Genomic DNA, 18,523 nt, shown 5'->3' with positions numbered 1-18,523 from the left:
TACACAGACCATCCCCTTCCTTCTCACTTGTCCATCCAGTAACCCAAAGATTCCCAAAAGTTATCCTTTTCCCCCACTCTCCTTCACTGCTTATAGCTGCCTCCTACACGTCTTTTGTATCCTGGCCACTTCCTCAGCATCCTAATTGAGCCTGTGGTCCCTCTCCCTGAACATTTATAATAGTCTCCTAACCCACCTTCCTGCCTCTAGAGTCAGAAGTCTGCAGTCTAGCTTCTGTAGTTCTTTTGTAACATGCATATCTAATTGTGTTGCAAGATCCCACTCCACCACCATCACCATTAAAACTCTTCCATCATGTCCATGATGTACTGTCAGGATAAAAAAAAAAATGGTTACAAAACATAGTGAACAGTTTAATTTCACTTTTGTAAAATAGATGCACGTGTAATAAATACTATGTGTATAATACACAAGTGGAACAGTATGCACGTATAGAGGCATGGAGAAATCCAAAATGTTACCTGTACTTTACATTTTCTTTTCTTTAATTTATTTTTTATTTTCCAGCTTCATAATGAGCATAGATATATTATAAATAAATAAATACTAAGTAAGTAAATGAGGGAGAGGAACGATAAAATCTAAATCCCTTAGTATAGTTTATATCACTCCATACTTCAGTCCCTGCTACCCACAAAACCTAAAGTTGAGCCATACCTGTGTCCTCGATGTTCTTAAAATACACCACACCTCTCTAATTGTTAGCTCTTGCATGTTTATTCTCTCTTCTTGAAGACATTTGTTTCCTCTTCTCTTCCTAATCATCCTTCAAATCTCCACTCCTTTTTAACACTATGTTCCTTGAAAATGAGGGCTTTTTCATCTTATTCATCTCTGTATTCCGTGGTTAGAGCTCAACAGATCATCCCTGAGCAAATGAATGGTGAATAATTTCTTGGCTGTAAGTTGAAGATCTAGCCTCCCTCAACACTTGCACTAATGCTGTGTATACAGCCTCTAAAAAGAACTCCAAATGGCTTTCTCTGTTGTGTTAAAATAGACAGTGGCTGCTCGTAGTAGGCAAAGCTTCAGAAAACATGAACTTCTAACTGTATTACTCCTCTATTTTTAAAAAAGGACCCATGGATGTTCTAAGTCACATTTGAGGTTTGAAGCTTTCTATTTTTATTTAATTTTAATTATTTTTACATAAAGTGCATTCTATCTCTTTAATATGGAAATGACTACAGTTGTTTTTAAACTCATTAGAAAGGGCTCATTTAACTACATATACAATCATCCGTTGGCATCTGCTTCAAAGATGCTCAAGTGCCTTATAGAAAATGGTGTAGTAATTGCATGCAACCTACATACATCTTCCCATATACTTTAAATCATCTCTAGATTACTTATAATACTTAATACAATGTAAATACTATGTAAATAGTTGTAAATACAGTATAGATGCTATGTAAATACCACGGCAAATTCAAGTTTTGCTTTTTGGAACTTTCTGGAATCTTTTTTTTTCTGAATATTTTTGATTAGTGGTTGGTTGAATCCATGGATGGGGAACCCGTAGCTATGGAAGGTTGACTGTATATTGCTATTTAAATTCACTGAGAATTAAATAAGCTAACACTTATAGGTAATTTTAAGAGTTTAAGATTAATAATAGCTAAAAGGAGCACAATAATTTCTTAATCCTCAAGCAGGTAAATATTCTTAGCTAATAGGTTAAATTATTGAAGCCAATATGATATAGTATTACATGTGAACTTTAAAAGCAGGTTTTTAAAACATGTTTTTTTTTTCTCTCCTGTTCCATAATGAAAGGAACATCCTTGGTTACATGTTCTTATGTATATCCAGGGAGATACAATTTCATCAATAATTGTTTTTTCTAGCCTACAGCCTACTTTCACCATTTAATACTGCTCAACAATATCAGACCACCTTCTAATTTTTACTGATTTACAATACTTACAAAATTGTTCTTAAAATGTGAGAAAACTGTTTGAATGTCTAATTCTCATTACAAGGAATAAATGATTTTTGTTTCTATTTTAAAAATAAAATACATATACTTTTTATCTTGGTTAACTTAGTTGCAAATAAAAAATAATTTTTTCTCCTATATGTGTTAGAAATTTCCCCAACGTGGTGGTGGTGCGGGGGGAACCTGAAAATGTTGAGCCAACTTCAAGGAAACTTAAATTATATAGGTATTTAACTGAGTTAACTGCTGCCACCTATATATTCCTCGTAAGCCAGTTGCTGAGTAATAGGTTAGACAGTGGTCATCAAGAATTTTAAAAAGCACTGTGTAGTAATTTACAAGCGAAACAATGCTAGGTCTATACGAGCAATAAACATTGGTATCCCCATTTTAAATGTGAGAAAACTGAGGCTCAGAGAAAATAATTTATATTTGTCCCATGTTACACAGCTAGCATGAGCCCAGGTTTTTTTATTTTAAATTCCAGAATGATATGAGGAAATGAGTGAGAATTTAGAATTATACAGACTTGTGTCTAAATTCTGACCACACATGATGTAAATTACTTAACTCTGTAAGTGCTATTTGTTTAGAATTTCTCTTAGTGGAGCTAACACTATCTAACTCATAGTGAGTTATGAGTTATGAACTATGTTGTATAATGTACGTAATGTGACCATTGGTACATGCTGTTCAATTCTAATCATAGCCTCATTTATTGAGCCCTTTTTGTGGATCACACATGGTTCTTCATTGTTTACATGTATTAATTTGTTTAATCCTCTCAGCAGTCTTGTAAGGCAGGCTTTCACAGAAGAGGAAACTCCTCCAACTAGGGGTTTGATTTGCCCAGGGTTACAGAGTGGTGGAGCTGAAATTTGAATTCTGCAGTCTCACATAATAATAGCGCTCACCCTTAAGCACTGTACTACTAAACATATTAGATCTAGACCCCTCTAGTCCCTTATTATGTGCCACCATGGCCTCAATGACTCTGTTTTCCAGGACTCTGCATTCAAGCAAAACTTCATAAGCTAACTCTTTAGTATATACCAATTTCAGGGACATAATAATGGATAGCATCTGATGTAGCAAAGAAATGTGACTGATGTTTTTTAGAAAAGAAATCCCACTTTAAAAATTAAATTTAGTAGCATAGTGTACAGTCTGAATAATGACTTTTGTTATTGATTCCCAAGAAAATTACAAAGAAATGGATGTATTCATAGAATAGGGTTATATCACGTACATAATATGTGACTTACTCAAAAGGGAAAACTTGCAACTAACTCAAGAACTTATTCTTTCCCAGGAATGATTTCTTAGTTATGCCAGACAGATGTCTGTCATCACAGAATATTTCTTTTGTTTATAATTTTAAAAAAATAGTAAATGGATTTACTGTTTAAAAAAAGGTATATTGTTAATTGTTTCCATATAGCTTTGCGGTATTTTCTTTTGTTCTGGTCTTTGCTGTCACATATGAGATTTTCGCTCATGACCCCATCATAGAACAAGTGATCTCACACAATTTCTTAGTTTAGTGTTTTTGACACAAACTAGTCATCAGAACAGCTAAATTTATGTAGATTCTCCTGGTCATGGGTTCATTAAGAAATAGTTGAAGAGATTTCATAAAAAATGACTTTCTCCTCAGGAAATTAAACCTCTGAAATAGCTGAATTATCTCTAGTATTAACAATGACAACTTGTTAAACACTTTTCAGAATCAGCTTTATTAAATAATAAAAATTTATTAGTAGAACACCTTACTACTGACAGTGAAAATAAGCAAAATCTATTTAAAATTTTTTGCCAAAAATTCATTTAGCTGGTCTGCACCATTACTTTTGGACTTAACACCTTCTTACTAACCTCCCAGAAATCTGTATTTCAAGGAACGCATTTGGGGGAAGGTATAGCCCTTCTCTGAATTCTTATATCATTTTTATTTCAATAAAAATTGTAGAGTAGAATTAGTGTTTTGAAACTTTATGAAACACCATAGGAAATGATAAAAAAAAATGGCCAATCTATTAAACAATTTATTCTCCTGGGTACTATTTTTTTGCCATTATCAGCCTTAGCTGTTAAACCATTTAGTCATATCCCAGCTCCAGTTACAAGGAATATCTGGCATAAGAAAGGGGGAATCAGTGGGAATTAGCCATGTCTAGTGCTATGTCCATTTCGGGTTTGACCTGTCAAAGTTAGTCAATGCAGTGGAGACTTAAGACACAGATGGCCTTTTAAAGATAAAACACTGAGGAGCAACCAAGTATCAGATCTGGGCAGGGTAACAACTGCAAAGTTCTAGAGCAAAGCCAGGCCTCTGACTTTAAAGCAACATTCCTTATAACTCAGCTCTGCTAGGCCAAGCAAGCATATCTGATTGGTGACGGCAGAATCCTGCAACAGCTGTTGACTCAGGCAGAGAAGTGACACATTGTGGAGATCAGCTTGAAATGCCACGTGGTTGTGGATTACTGAGAAGCAATGGTAGAAGGCAGGTCCCCTGAGCGTGTGGCCCAGGAGAGAAGACCCAGTGGTTTCAGCTGTGTACAGGGAGGCACCCTGGGGCAGACTCATCCCAGAGGCTAAAGCTGTGGAGACAGAGAGATGTGATCTATAAGGACTCACTCATCAGACTTGGCTTTGAATGAAAGAGTCATTTCATCCCACACAGCGAGTTGTAACAACCACTTACCAGTAATGATCAAATCACAGCAACAGCATTCAAGTTCGGGAAATAATGAGATAATTTAAAACCCCTGGGGAATTTAAGACGCACTCAATGACAATCTTATATCTTGAAATTTCTCCAGGACACCTTCTTATAACGGGGTCATGGAGTCTTAAGTTCCCCCATTAAAATGGGCAACCCTTAATTCTGCATTGGATGCCAAGGAAGACAGCACATTTTCCACAGGAAAATGCCAAGTCCTCACTGGGCAAGCTTGCTGATAACTGACACTATCAAAGCTTGAACAGATATGGTTGGGGTAGGTTCTGAGCAAACTGCTTCAGAGTTTTGTAACTAACACCATATGTTTTACACAGTCCCCAAACACAAGTAGACAAAAGCCATTCCCAATCTGCTCCAGATTGTCTTGTGGATTTTATGGCTAAGGACTGAATCCCAAGCTAATAGTCACAGCAGGGGGGGAAAAAAGTAGCAATTTATAAATTAGGGTGCAGTTGTCTTCAGATGTAAAGGATGCCTACTCTCGTGTAAGCATTGGCACAGGAGGTCAGCTGCTTTGAGCCGCCATCACCCCTGCTTGCCTCCATTGTTTCCACTGCTTGGAAGCCCATCAGCCCCCATCTGCCTGGTGAACTCCAATATATTTCCAGTTGTAATCTCCTTTGTAAAACAGAGTCGATCACATTCCTTTGTGCCAACCGTGTGTCCAGAACAATTTTCATGACAGCTCTTTAGCACTTTATACAGCAATTGTGTGTTTACATATCTGTTTTCTCTGCTAGAACTTCATGAGGGCAGGGGCTGTGTCTGGCTCATGGAGATGCTGAACAAATGTCTGTTAAAGGAATCAGTTGAAAAAAAACAAATGAATAAATGTCATAAACTATAAACTTCTTTGGAGAACTGAAAACACATGACAAATGAGTACTGATGATTTTGAAAATCATATGAAAACATATATGTTCCTTGATGATAGGCAGTAATAGATAAGTATTCATTGTCTACTGTGGGAATCAATGTGAAGTCTTTAGTTAATAATTAATTTCCTAATGTGCTAGTACTGAAAAGTAAAAAAGTATTTGAGTAACAAAGCAAAGGCTGGAAAGGTACTTGGAGGCTTTTCTTCCACCAGAGGGAATAGATTTGACCTGAATCATACACACTCTTGCCTAGTCCCACTTTTGACCAACTGTAAGCATTTAAAGTACAGCTGGTTATGTTTAGGGATGCCATCTGTAGTCATGAAAAAAGTCTTCCCTGATGAAGAGTTAATTGGTCTAAATGTTTCATAAACACGATCTTTATGTCTGAGTACAGTGTGTTTTGTTTTATTTTATTTTGTCTTTCAGACTATGAAGCAGGGGTTTGAACTCAGATAGAACCATGGTTCCAACTTTAGCTACTCTACTTACTAAGGTGCTTGATTTTAGAAAAGCTTCCACAAAGCTCTACAAATCTTTATGTCTTCATCTCTTGAATGAGGATAATATTCACTTCAAAACAGTTGTAAAGATTCAATGCAGTAGTGTATAGGGTGTGCCTTCCCCGGTACTTGACATAACCTGAGTTTTCTATAAATGGCATTTCCCTTGATCCTTGCCAACTGACCGGGAGATTGTTATCTCCTGAAGAGTTAGTCCATAAATACAATAGGTATTTCCTTAGCCTGTGGACTGTCCTCCCACAATTCTCATAATTTTTAAGAGCACAGTGATTGTAGATCAAACTTTATGGGATATCCATGAATGCCAGTTAGGTGTGACTACACAGAGCTATTCCTCTGCTGTATGAAAGAACCTCCAACAAAACTTTTTAAAAGCCTTTGAATGATTAAAACGTTCTATCATCAGTGTATTTTTGCGCTTCAAGAAAAATCTAAAGCATGGCGGTCAAATTACACTAATCTTTTAACTTTTAATATTAATTTTAGAGTTACAGAAAGTTCCCAAATATCCTTACCCAGCTTCCCCTAATATTAACATTTTACATGACGATGGTACTTTATCAATACTATGAATAGTAAGAAGTTAATATGGTACAGTATATTTACTTAACCAGATAATTTATATGGATTTCACTAGTTTTTCCAATGATATTCTTTTCCTGTTCCAGGATCCCAAATTGCTTTTAGCTGTTATGTTTCTTAGTCTTCTCTAATCTGTGACACTTCCACATAACCTTGATACTTTAGAAGAATGCAGGTCAGTTATTTTGTAGAATGACTCTCAGTCTGGAATTGTATCTTGTTTTCTCATGAAATGAAGCTCAACATTTGTGGCAAGAATACTGCAGAAATGATGTGTTTCTCATGATCACTTGATGAGGGTAGTGTTGGCTGGGTTTCTCCACTGTAACGTTACAATTTTCCCTGTGTAATTAATAAATATCTTAGGGGGGATGACCTTTAGACTGCTGCTAGAGTATTTTTAGAGTATTTTGTAAAAGTCTGATTAACATGTATTAAAATAGAAGACGACACAAAGAAAGGACTTGCCTGTCATAGCACAATTATTTTCATAGGTATCTAATTTTTGCATTGGTAGGATATGTTTATACTAAAAATTAATATTAACTTTTTATCTTACAATATCATAACAGTTTGGATGTTCAGTTTTTTGTTTTCTTTGCGGTACGCGGGCCTCTCACTGTTGCGGCCTCTCCCGCTGCTCCGGACGCGCAGGCTCATCGGCCATGGCTCATGGGCGCAGCCGCTCCGCGGTATGTGGGATCCTCCCGGACCGGGGCAAGAACCCGTGTCCCCTGCATCGGCAGGCGGACTCTCAACCACTGCGCCACCAGGGAAGCCCTGGATGTTCAGTTTTGAATGTATCAGCATTTTATTCTAAACAGAATTTAGATACATTTAGCATGCTTTTGAGCTTAACTGTGGATGTACAGGTTGCTGATTAGTGGGTAATCTTTAAAAATACTATTTAGTGCTACACAATTACTATTCAAGCCTCAAAGGAGGCAGAATTTATAACTTACGACATGTAATGATAGAATTATTTTATAGCCTAACATACTCCCCCCAAGTTTTAAAATCTCACAGTTCTAAGGTTCGCTGTATGTGTGCACCTGTGTGTGCATGTATACGTGTGTGTAGGTGTAAGTGTGTTTGTGTAGCAGTTACCAAGATGAATGTAGTCAGGAAGTGCCCACACGGTGCCCAAAACTACTGTAACTGCATATTTCATTAAAATATTCAACTCTATTTGTGCCACTCAGATTTCCTACCAGAGCTACATTTTTAAAGATCACAACCTCATATACTTTATTAGTAGACTGTTTATAAGTGGGACGGTCCATGTTGAAATACTTATAACAGCAGTTATGTTCACTACGACTGATCCATATATCCTTGGAAGACGCACTTGCTGTTTTATATGTGGCAAACATTTGTCATGTTTGGTGTCACATTATTGATAAATACGCATCTTTTAAAATATCTCTGTAGCCTACTGCCTATTTCCACTCACTACTGTTTTTCTTCAGTCTACCCATAATCGATTTGCTCTTTTGGAATATGAAATAAGTTTTTCTTTTTGTCATTGTTATTGTTCTGTCACTTCCCAAACGGATCCAGCTTCTGCAAAGTATGAGAGAGTCCATCATTGTACATTCAGCTCCAATGCCATACTTCTTTGTTCACAAATCAAAAAGAACTGAACGTTTTCAAATATTCAGACATATAAATTCATTCTTTTTTTCATTTGCATTCACATCTACCCTTCTGGATTCCATCTGGAACCAAAACCAAAAGTGTTGAAAGACCACAACAAAGGCTGCTTTCCTTGGAGTTTCTAGCTCACCGGAAGTGGGAAGCATTAGTCATTTCACAGGCCCCATGTAACTAGATTTTCCAGTCCAAATTCTACAAAGCCTGGAGACTCAGATGTATTTCTAAATTGAGAATACAGGGTGCCTTTCAGAATGGACTCCAGCAAGCAGGATCACACTGGCCCCATCCTAGTTAATTTGGAGACCATCTAGATTAAAAAAGAGAAAACTGCATATTATCAGTTCAGGAATTTGGAATGCATGAGAAATATAAAGAAGTATTCCAAATGTTGATGTCGTATTTATACGACAAATAAATTTATTTGACTAGAACTAATTCATCTGCTTATAATTTGTTTCAATTTCCTTTGTTCCTGAGTTCAATTCATAGGGGACTAAAAATTCTTAGGTAGTATAATGTACAGCCACATTTCAGTTGAAAATTTTTTGAGGAAACAAACACATGCAATGGTGTTATATGGTGGTTCATTACTACTTGGATTCTAATGTGTTTTAAATAAGACTATGAACTCCAAACACAGATAGCAACTCAAGCTGCATATACAATTCTGCTCCCCAACACCAAGTTCCATTGTTTTTAAAAAACAATTAAAATTGAAAACTTATTTGTAAACTCTCACTAAAACAGGATAACATCTAGCATTGAAACACATCAATTTTTTAAAGCAATATTGTTAGAGATCTCTTCTGCACGAAGTGCAGAATGACTTGGCTAGCTACTTAGTTTCATTAAAATTCAAAATAAAGCAATTGTATAGGTAAACTTTGTTCACTGCAAATATTTTATTAGAAAAAACTAAAGTCAAAATGTCCCCTACTCCTCAGTAAAGATGTTTAATGTTGTACTGTCCTTTAAAAGGGCAGCTGCTTAGTAAAAAATTTTATAAGTTTTATAGAAGGGAATAGAGTTTAGAGATTGATCTGATAAGAATCTTTAAACAGAAAAAAATTAAAGAAGCTTAGTTCATTGCCACAATCCTAAATTTTGTGTCATTAGAATGAGCCAAGGATTAGAATCATGATTCCAAAATAACTTTACTGATCTCTACTTACTTACTCCTATCATGGTCTCCAAACACTGCCCACTTGGAACTTGATTGGCCATGTTTTCACTCAGTTCTAGATTGCTTCATGCTCCTCCTTCTACCTGGAATATTTACTCAATTCCCTTGTAGTTATGTTTCCTCTAATAAACTGTAAACTCTGTGAACACAGGACAGTATTAAATGACTTTGCAGGCCCATAGCCCTTCATGGACTTCAGAAGGAACCAAACCTGCCAATATCTTGATTTGGACTTCCAGCCTCTAGAACTGTGAAACAATAAAGTTCTGTTGTTCAAAGCACCTAGCTTCTGCTACTATGTTACAGCAGCTGTAGGAAACTAATATACTTTCAAAGGAACTATCAGTCCTCTTCTGATTTTCTATTCTTTTACTTTACGATTTTAAATATTATTTTCTTTACTTAAATTTGTATTTTTTTTAAAAAGTATGATTCATACCAATGGTAAAAATCTTCAGAAAAAGTTCATTTTTGCTTCTCCATCTCTGGCGTACCATCCTTAATTTCCCAAGAAAGCCACTATTCAGTGTTTCCTGTGCACCATTCCAGAAGTTATCTATGCACAGTCAAGCATGTATAATATCTAGCACTTTATTTACTAAATAAGATCAAGGTGTATATAATGTCCTGCAACTTGCTTTATTGCTCTTAATAATATACCTTATATCTCTCTATATATCTTCACTCTGCCTCCTTCTCTTCTAAGAATTACAGAATGTTCCATTATGTAATGTACAACTTATTTGACCAGTTCCTTGTTGATGGACACTTAAGTAGTGTCAAGTTTCCTATTACACGAAGTGCTCTAGTAAATTTCCTTGCACATGAATTTTTGGAAACTTTACCAAGTATGTCTGTAGGATTAAGTCTTAGCAGTATATTTATATTTGTGAGATATTTCCAAATTGCCTTCTGTAAAGCATATAAATCTTTTTGAATATGAATTTATATGCATTACATTCTTTTTTTAAACATCTTTATTGGAGTATTATTGCTTAACAATGTTGTGTTAGTTTCTGCAGTATAACAAAGTGAATCAGCTATATGTGTACATACATCCCCATATCCCCTCCCTCTTGTGTCTCCCTCCCTCCCTCCCTCTCCCACCCCTCTAGGTGGTCACAAAGCATCAAGCTGATCTTTCTGTGCTATACAGCTGCTTCTATCTATTTTACATTTGGTAGTGTATATATGTCAATGCTACTCTCTCACTTTGTCCCAGCTTACGCTCCTGCCTCCTCGTGTCCTCAAGTCCATTCTCTACGTCTGCGTCTTTATTCCTGCCCTGCCCCTAGGTTCTTCAGAATCTTTTTTTTTTTTCTAGATTCCATATATGTGTTAGCATACAGTATTTGTTTTTCTCTTTCTGACTTACTTCACTCTATATGACAGACTCTAGGTCCACCCACTTCACTACAAATAACTCAATTTCATTTCTTTTTATGGCTGAGTAATATTGCATTGTATATATGTGCCACATCTTCTTTATCCATTCATCTGTCAATGGGCACTTAGGTTTCTTCCATGTCCTGGCTATTGTAAATAGTGCTGCAATGAACATTGTGGTACATGACTCTTTTTGAATTATGGTTTTCTCAGGGTATATGCCCAGTAGTGGGATTACTGGGTCATATGGTAGTTCTATTTTTAGTTTTTTAAGGAACCTCCATACTGTTCTCCATAGTGGCTGTATCAATTTACACTCCACCAACAGTGCAAGAGGGTTCCCTTTTCTCCACACCCTCTCCAGCATTTATTGTTTGTAGATTTTTTGATGATGGCCATTCTGACTGGTGTGAGGTGATGCCTCATTGTGGTTTTGATTTGCATTTCTCTAATGATTAGTGGTGCTGAGCATGCTTTCATGTGTTCGTTAGCAATCTGTATATCTTCTTTGGAGAAATGTCTATTTAGGTCTTCTGCCTATTTTTAGATTGGATTGTTTGTTTTTTTGATATGGAGCTGCATGAGCTCCTTGTGTGTTTTGGAGATTAATCCTTTGTCAGTTGCTTCATTTGCAAATATTTCTCCTATTCTGAGGGTTGTCTTTTCATCTTGTTTATGGTTTTCTTTGCTGTGCAAAAGCTTTTAAGTTTCGTTAGGTCCCATTTGTTTATTTTTGTTTTTATTTCCATTTCTCTAGGAGGTGGGTCAAAAAAGATCTTGCTGTGATTTATGTCATAGAGTGTTCTGCCTGTGTTTTCCTCTAAGAGTTTTATAGTGTCTGGCCTTACATTTAGGTCTTTAATCCATTTTGAGTTTAGTTTTGTGTAAGGTGTTAGGGAGTGTTCTAATTTCATTCTTTTACATGTAGCTGTCCAGTTTTCCCAGCACCACTTATTGAAGGGGCTGTCTTTTTTCCGGTGTATATTCTTGCCTCCTTTATAAAAAATAAGGTGGCCATATGTGCGTGGGTTTATCTCTGGGCTTTCTATCATGTTCCATTGATCTATATTTCTGTTTTTGTGTCAGTACCATACTGTCTTGGTTACTGTAGCTTTGTAGTATAGTCTGAAGTGAGGGAGCCTGATTCCTCCAGCTCTGTTTTTCTTTCTCAAGAAGGCTTTGGCTTATTCGGGGTCTTTTGTGTTTCCATACAAATTGTAAAATTTTTTGTTCTAGTTCTGTGAAAAATGCCATTGGTAGTTTGATAACGATTGCCTTGAATCTGTAGATTGCTTTGGGTAGTATATTCATGTTCACAATGTTGATTCTTCCAATCCAAGAACATGGTATATCTCTCATCTGTTTGTATCGTCTTTAATTTCTTTCATCAGTGTCTTATAGTTTTCTGCATATGCATTCTTTTCTTCATGAAAAACATTCAGTTTTAGGATCACTGTGGTATGTAAAAGATGATTTCAGATGGATTATGCTGTAATGATTCATCGCTAATCTATACCTCAGATATTTATTCTGTAAATGGTCATTCTGTGTCTAATACTGCGAATCACACAATAGCTACTATTTTATGGCTGGCTGACTACAATACAAGGAAAGCAGTTGTTAAATTTAGAGGCAATGTGAAGACAGAAAATTATTCATCCTTTTGAAACAAGATAGTGAAATTAGCTCATCAAGAATTTTGTCTCTTATGGGAAAAGGAACATTCTTAATCTGGAAGAGGACTCTGCCTTTCTGCAGGGAGGCAACCGTGCCACTATTGTCAAGTCTGAGCAGTCACTACTGACTTATTAGAAATAGCAGCAGCCCAGGGGAAAGAAATGGGTCCCTCTGGAAAATCTGTGTGCCACAAGGAGTAAATGTATATTTTTAAATTTAGAATGTGGACATTTTTCATTATTTAGTAGAAGAAAGGGAGAACTGTTTGATCTTAAAAGAATGATTCTGTGGCACCAAAAAAGTAGGTGATGTTTAAAATTAAAAAAATTAAAATGAAAAATTAAAAAAGTAGGTGATGTTTAAAATTACCTACTAGATCAAATAGTCCAATTTGGTATTGCTCTAAAAACATAGCAAAATCACATAAAAATGAAAAATACTACTAATTCATTTGTGGCCAAATACATCTGTAAAAAACTAAATGGGTTTCCAGAGGAATTGGTAACAAGCACAGTGGTCATGTATTCATGGATAGGGCAGAGGGTGAAGCCAAGGGCACCTTAATATCTTCTGTTGGTAACTACAGCATTTCATGAAAAGTTAAGCAAATTTTTTAAATTATGTACTAAACGTATATACTCTGCACATGTTTGAACAAGAAAATCCATTAATTATCTCATTGCACTCTGTTGAAAGCTATGACAGTCCATTCAGGAATTTGTGAAGTCTCCAGAAAATGGATACACTCTAAATGTGGAGATTTCTGGGGTAAATTTTAAGCTTCCCTGCTAAATACTACCTTTTCCATGTACCTAGACTCAGGGGCTCAAAGAGATGACATGTAAGGCCAGAAGAGCTATTATTCATTTTCTTGAATATGCCTGAATGTGACTAAATTACTAATCACACCAGTGAAGAAAGAATGAGATATGCTAATGAGTTTTTCCCTTTAAAAAATTGTTTAATTTTTTTATTAGTGGGGTTTATCACTTTTAAGATCTAAAGGGATTCTCAAAGTTTCATGTGGCCCAACAATAGGTTTCACAAACTCTTAGAGGAAGAGAAAAGTTTGGCTGCATATTATATTTCCATAGTGGTTTGACCAAGTAAGTGTTTGTTTTTCTTCCAATGCAAGAAGTGTAGAGGCGGGCAGCCCAAAGTCAGCATGCGGCAGCTTTACAGCATCATGGGAATCCTACTTCCTATCTTTCTGCTCATGGTTTCCTCATGATTACAACATGGCTGCTCCTCCTTCAGGCTCACATCCACATTCCTAGCAGAAGTCAGAAACAGAGTGACAAAGAAAACATGGCATCAGGGAAACAAAATTTTTCCAGACATCTGTAGCCAATTTCCACTTATATTTCTTTGGCTGGAATTGTGTCACATAGCCATGTTTAGCTACAAAGGAGACTGGGAAATAGAGTTTTATTTGTTTGATTTTTTTTTAATGCTAAACACATTGCTCCCTCCAACAAAATGAAGGTCTTTCTACTAGAAAGGAAGAAGGGAGAATGAATATTGTGTAAGCATCTCACATCATCTGCTGTGGTATCTTCTCTCTACCCTTCACCATTTTATATTGAGAAAACTAGATCGAGTGACTTACTCAATAGCACACAGCCAGTTCATGGCAAAGCTGGACTAAAATTCATGAGTGCAAGTATCACAGGGCTGACCTGCTGACTGTGGAAGAACAGGTACCCTGTAGGAGCCTCCACTGAGGTAGAGATAGCACCACGCCGGGGAACAATTCAAACGCGAAGTCAAGGCCAAGATTCTAAGCAGCCGGAGCGGTCACCCTGTCTGTTTCCCACTTACATTATGCTTTTCTATGTTCTGCATTATGTTTACTCTGTTATAATAGGCTCATATGTGGGATCTTGGGTATTCAGTAAGTGCAAACATTGAACATTTAAAAATATTATTATTCTCTATTGCCAGTCATTTGTTTCAGCACCTTTGAAGTCAGGTCAGAACATGCTTCTATATTATTACAATAAATTTGTTCTAAACTGCACCGAAGAGGATAATTAGAGCAAATAAGATGGAGTTCAGTTCAGGATTAAGAAGAAACTTCTGATGATGAACTAGATTATGTTGCTTGAGGTCAAGTACCTGCATTCTAGCAAGGCACTTTGCAGGTTCTAGGTATTAAATCAATACCTTTCCATTTGAAAGCTGTATCCAGAATTGCTCAGGACCACATCCTGGATTATCATTCTTCCTCTGAGTAGGAGTTTGTAGCAGATAACCTTGGAGGTGCATCTCAAGAAAAAAATGTCGTGATTTGATTATTAAAATATAGATTGTCAACATAGTTTTTTTAATAATTTTTTTTGCCTAAGATGTCAGATAAACCTTTTTCCCACCTTGTGTCCTTTGACATGCAACTCCTTCTTCTTGAAATTCTCATCCCCCCAATTTTTCACATCCTTCAGTTCAGATGTCATTCCTCAGAAAGGCTGCCTGTGGCTAACATATCTGAAATAGCCCACACCCACTCAGCAGAGATTGAGTTTGGTTCCCTACAGGATAAGCCATCAGCACACCTAACAATACATCTTTCTAACTGATTGATACAGCCAATAATATGTTCAGCTTCGAAGATACCCACTGGGGCTTTGGCATCTGGGATCTAGACTCTTTCTAATGCCCTCCAGATGAGTATTAGGGCACAATCACACACACACACACACACACACACACACACACACACACACACACACACACACCACAGAGACCCCAAACAAACAATCATCTCTAGACAAACGTTTATCTAAATCCAGACTTTTAGGAATGTTTCAACATTATTTGCATTGTTAATAAATTGAACGCAACACCTCAGTCTGAAATACCTGAATTTAGATGACTTTGCCACATGTTCACAATGTGCTTCATGTGGAATGTATTATTCTGGAACAAAACAAGGTCTTCAGTTTTTTCTTAATTATATGCCTGGGAAATCTCTCCGTCTTCGTTCATTTAGATCTATCTTTATACATGTTCTTTATGCATTGCATGAGGGTTTTTCTGGAGTAGATTTTGAAAAGTCTAACTTTGGGGCTACGGAGTCTGTGAATTTTTAATTTTACTGTAAACTACCTTCCAAAGTAGCTGAACTAATTTGTACTCCTTATCAGCAGTATTTAATGGTAATTATTTCTCCCCACCCTCCCTAACATTTGATATAAAACATTTTTTTTCAATCTGATAGATACATAATGCCATTTTTCTGGCAAGAAAGGTCTAGTCTCCACCTAAAACAAATGGATAGATGGATAGATATCACACATACATTAACATATATCATTCATAGATGTTTATTCAGACTAAATCTTCTCACATCATTATAAACTTTGTTATTTTTAACTGCTTTATTATAATGAACATTTTAATACAAATCACAATTCTAATTTTAATCAGTTTCCTAAACTTCAATTTCAGTCATGAATTAAAAAATGAAAATATGTATACTAAGTCAAGATTTCAAAAAGTCGCACACTACCTCCATTTCTTTTTTTCCTTAATATCCGGACATGTTGGTATGAGATCTAGGAATCTGAGTTGGTGGTTAGGATGTTTGAAAGTCTGAGGGAAGCTGACCAGAAATTGCTCATTAGAGGCAGAGGTACAGAGCAAACAAGAGGTCAAAACAATTTTCTCTCCATTACTGAGAATCTATAATATAAAAAGGGGGACAACTAACTGTAACATTTTACACATTCAACAAATATTTATCATTATCTACTGTACGCTAGGGACTGGGTGTATGTGGGAGCAAAATAACTATCCGTTCTCATGGACTATTCAGTCTAGTGGAAAGGCACAAATAACCAATGCAATTACCAAGTGGTGAAGAGCATGAAGGAAACAAATGATGCCGACAGACAGTAACACATAACTGTGCTACCGTTTCAAGAGACCTAAGACACAAAAAGATGCTCTCCGTGCAAAATTAGGAAGAAAGCATTCCTCAGAGTGATTTTAGCATTTTTACCTGGCCTTAGTTGTGGTAGGCTGAGAGAACCCGGTGAAAAGAGTGGCAGTGGAACCAGGTGAGGTGGGATAGAGGGAAACAGGACAGGTACAGATGCCAATAGCTTTGTAGGATAAGCTAAGAGAAAATGAGAGCAGGACAACCTGCTAGAGCAGAGGAGAGATTTCAAAGCCAACTAACTGCCGCTCTCCAATGCATATGGCAGACTATGGAAGGCCTTGCTTAGTACAGAACGTGCCTCCCTAATGAATTTCATTGCAGTGAGCTGTTACATGCTTTTATAAATATGTGAAGGTGCTTTAGATAAAATATATGTATTTGATTCCATTTCTAGCATATCATAGATCCTCAATAAATGTGTGTTGAAATGAAATTCATCTGTTAAATTAACATTCTCCCCAAGTATTTCCCATTTCTTTTCTCACATTGAGTCTTTTCCCCTTGATATATTGTCCTCTATTATACTATGTTATATTTTTAATGAGTCAACAACACACAGGTATATTTTTAAAGTAAAACTGACATTTATTTCTTTAAAAATTGGCAGAGCAGTAACATGAGTGTCATTGCCAAAATAAAGATTAACTTATCATTAGAATTTATTAATATGAATCCCCTAATGGAAGTAGCTATTAATAGCAAAAACAACTATTGATGAATAAATATCAAGAGAAGGGTAAACAAGTATTGCTCCCTTTTATCCAAAAGTTATTTGGCACAGAAAGTCTTGTTTTGTAGATTTTATTACTACAGGTCAGGTTAATTACTATACAGCTAATTTTTATCATTGTAATGCAGGATTGTGGTTTGCTGATTCAACCAGAGGAAACCTGCGGGTTACAGCCCATTTCTTCTGACTACATTGAAGCCATTTCACAGCCGGGACTAAAGACCTGTCCATCTGGGGACACAAAAGGTGACTATTACACTGGATATCATTTCTACTTTTTTTTAAAAAATCCTTTAATAGAGATAAGTAGTAGATGTTTATTTATTAAACTATTCTTGTACAAAAAAATCAAGGTAATATGACACTTTTTCATTAATATGAACTACAGCACATAAAATTAATGTAAATGCATTGTTTTAATATGTGAAATATTTTGATTAATCAAATGCTTTTCTTTTCATCCTCTGCTCTTTGCTTAGTTAATGCCTATTCACCTTTAGATTTCAGCCAAAAAGTCACTTGTACCGTAATGCCTTCCTTGAGTCTCTGACTTGTTTTCCTTATTACATATTTTCATAGCACCCAGTGTTTTTCTTCCATGGCAATTTCCTCAGTTATTTAAACGATTAAATGTGTAGTTGATTGTTTGATGTCAGTCTTCCTGGGCTGTCAGCTGCATGAGGGCAGGGCAACTGAGTTGTTCACACTCTACCAATTCACTTAACACTATACTTTCCACAGAGTAGGTACAAAATAAGTTGACCTTGTGAACCCAAAGAACTGGAAAGGATACAAGTTCAGTTTTAAACCATTTCTTTTAGTTAAAAAAAAAAAATCTTTGGGAATGGTCACTAACATCTCCCATACATTGAACATGCATAGAGGCAGGAAAATCATGATGTCAAATTCAAATTACAGTGTTCAATCCTGCCTACGCCTAGGGCAGACCTGGAATGAATTTGGTGCCACTGTCTACTTCCCCTGTTTCTTTCCTTCCCCAGCACTGTTCTTTCAGTGGAGGCTGGTGGGGTTAAGCCAAAGCTGGAACTAAAAATGCCTCCAAGACAGTAAGAGGAGGAAAGAGCATCTTCTCTGCGATTCCTGGTTACTGCTCTGGCCTCCTGACCCCAAGTCTCCCTCCAACTAAAAAGTCTGAGAAAACACTCAGGAGCTTTTCTACCCTTGCCATGAACTTCACACCACAGCTTGAACAGGAAATGAGTTTCACAAATGGGTGGGACAAATTGCAATTTGGCATGCA

The 18,523-nt window shown here is 36.4% G+C and overlaps 1 protein-coding gene across 3 annotated transcripts in view; it reads left to right on the top strand.

Annotated features, from left to right (window-relative positions):
* The window catches only part of CPED1 (cadherin like and PC-esterase domain containing 1), a 301,570-nt gene that overhangs the window by 235,436 nt on the left and 47,611 nt on the right, over positions 1-18,523 (top strand). For all 3 annotated transcript variants that reach the window (XM_060156796.1, XM_060156797.1, XM_060156798.1), the window contains exon 16: positions 17,391-17,508. In XM_060156796.1, the coding sequence (XP_060012779.1) occupies positions 17,391-17,508 (118 nt within the window). The remainder of the gene's footprint in view (positions 1-17,390; positions 17,509-18,523) is intronic.

This window comes from Lagenorhynchus albirostris, chromosome 8, assembly GCF_949774975.1.
Source record: "Lagenorhynchus albirostris chromosome 8, mLagAlb1.1, whole genome shotgun sequence".
Taxonomy (NCBI): Eukaryota; Metazoa; Chordata; class Mammalia; order Artiodactyla; family Delphinidae; genus Lagenorhynchus; species Lagenorhynchus albirostris.
The sequence above is the reverse complement of the archived record's forward strand: the minus strand, read 5'-3'. Positions and strand labels throughout refer to the sequence as shown.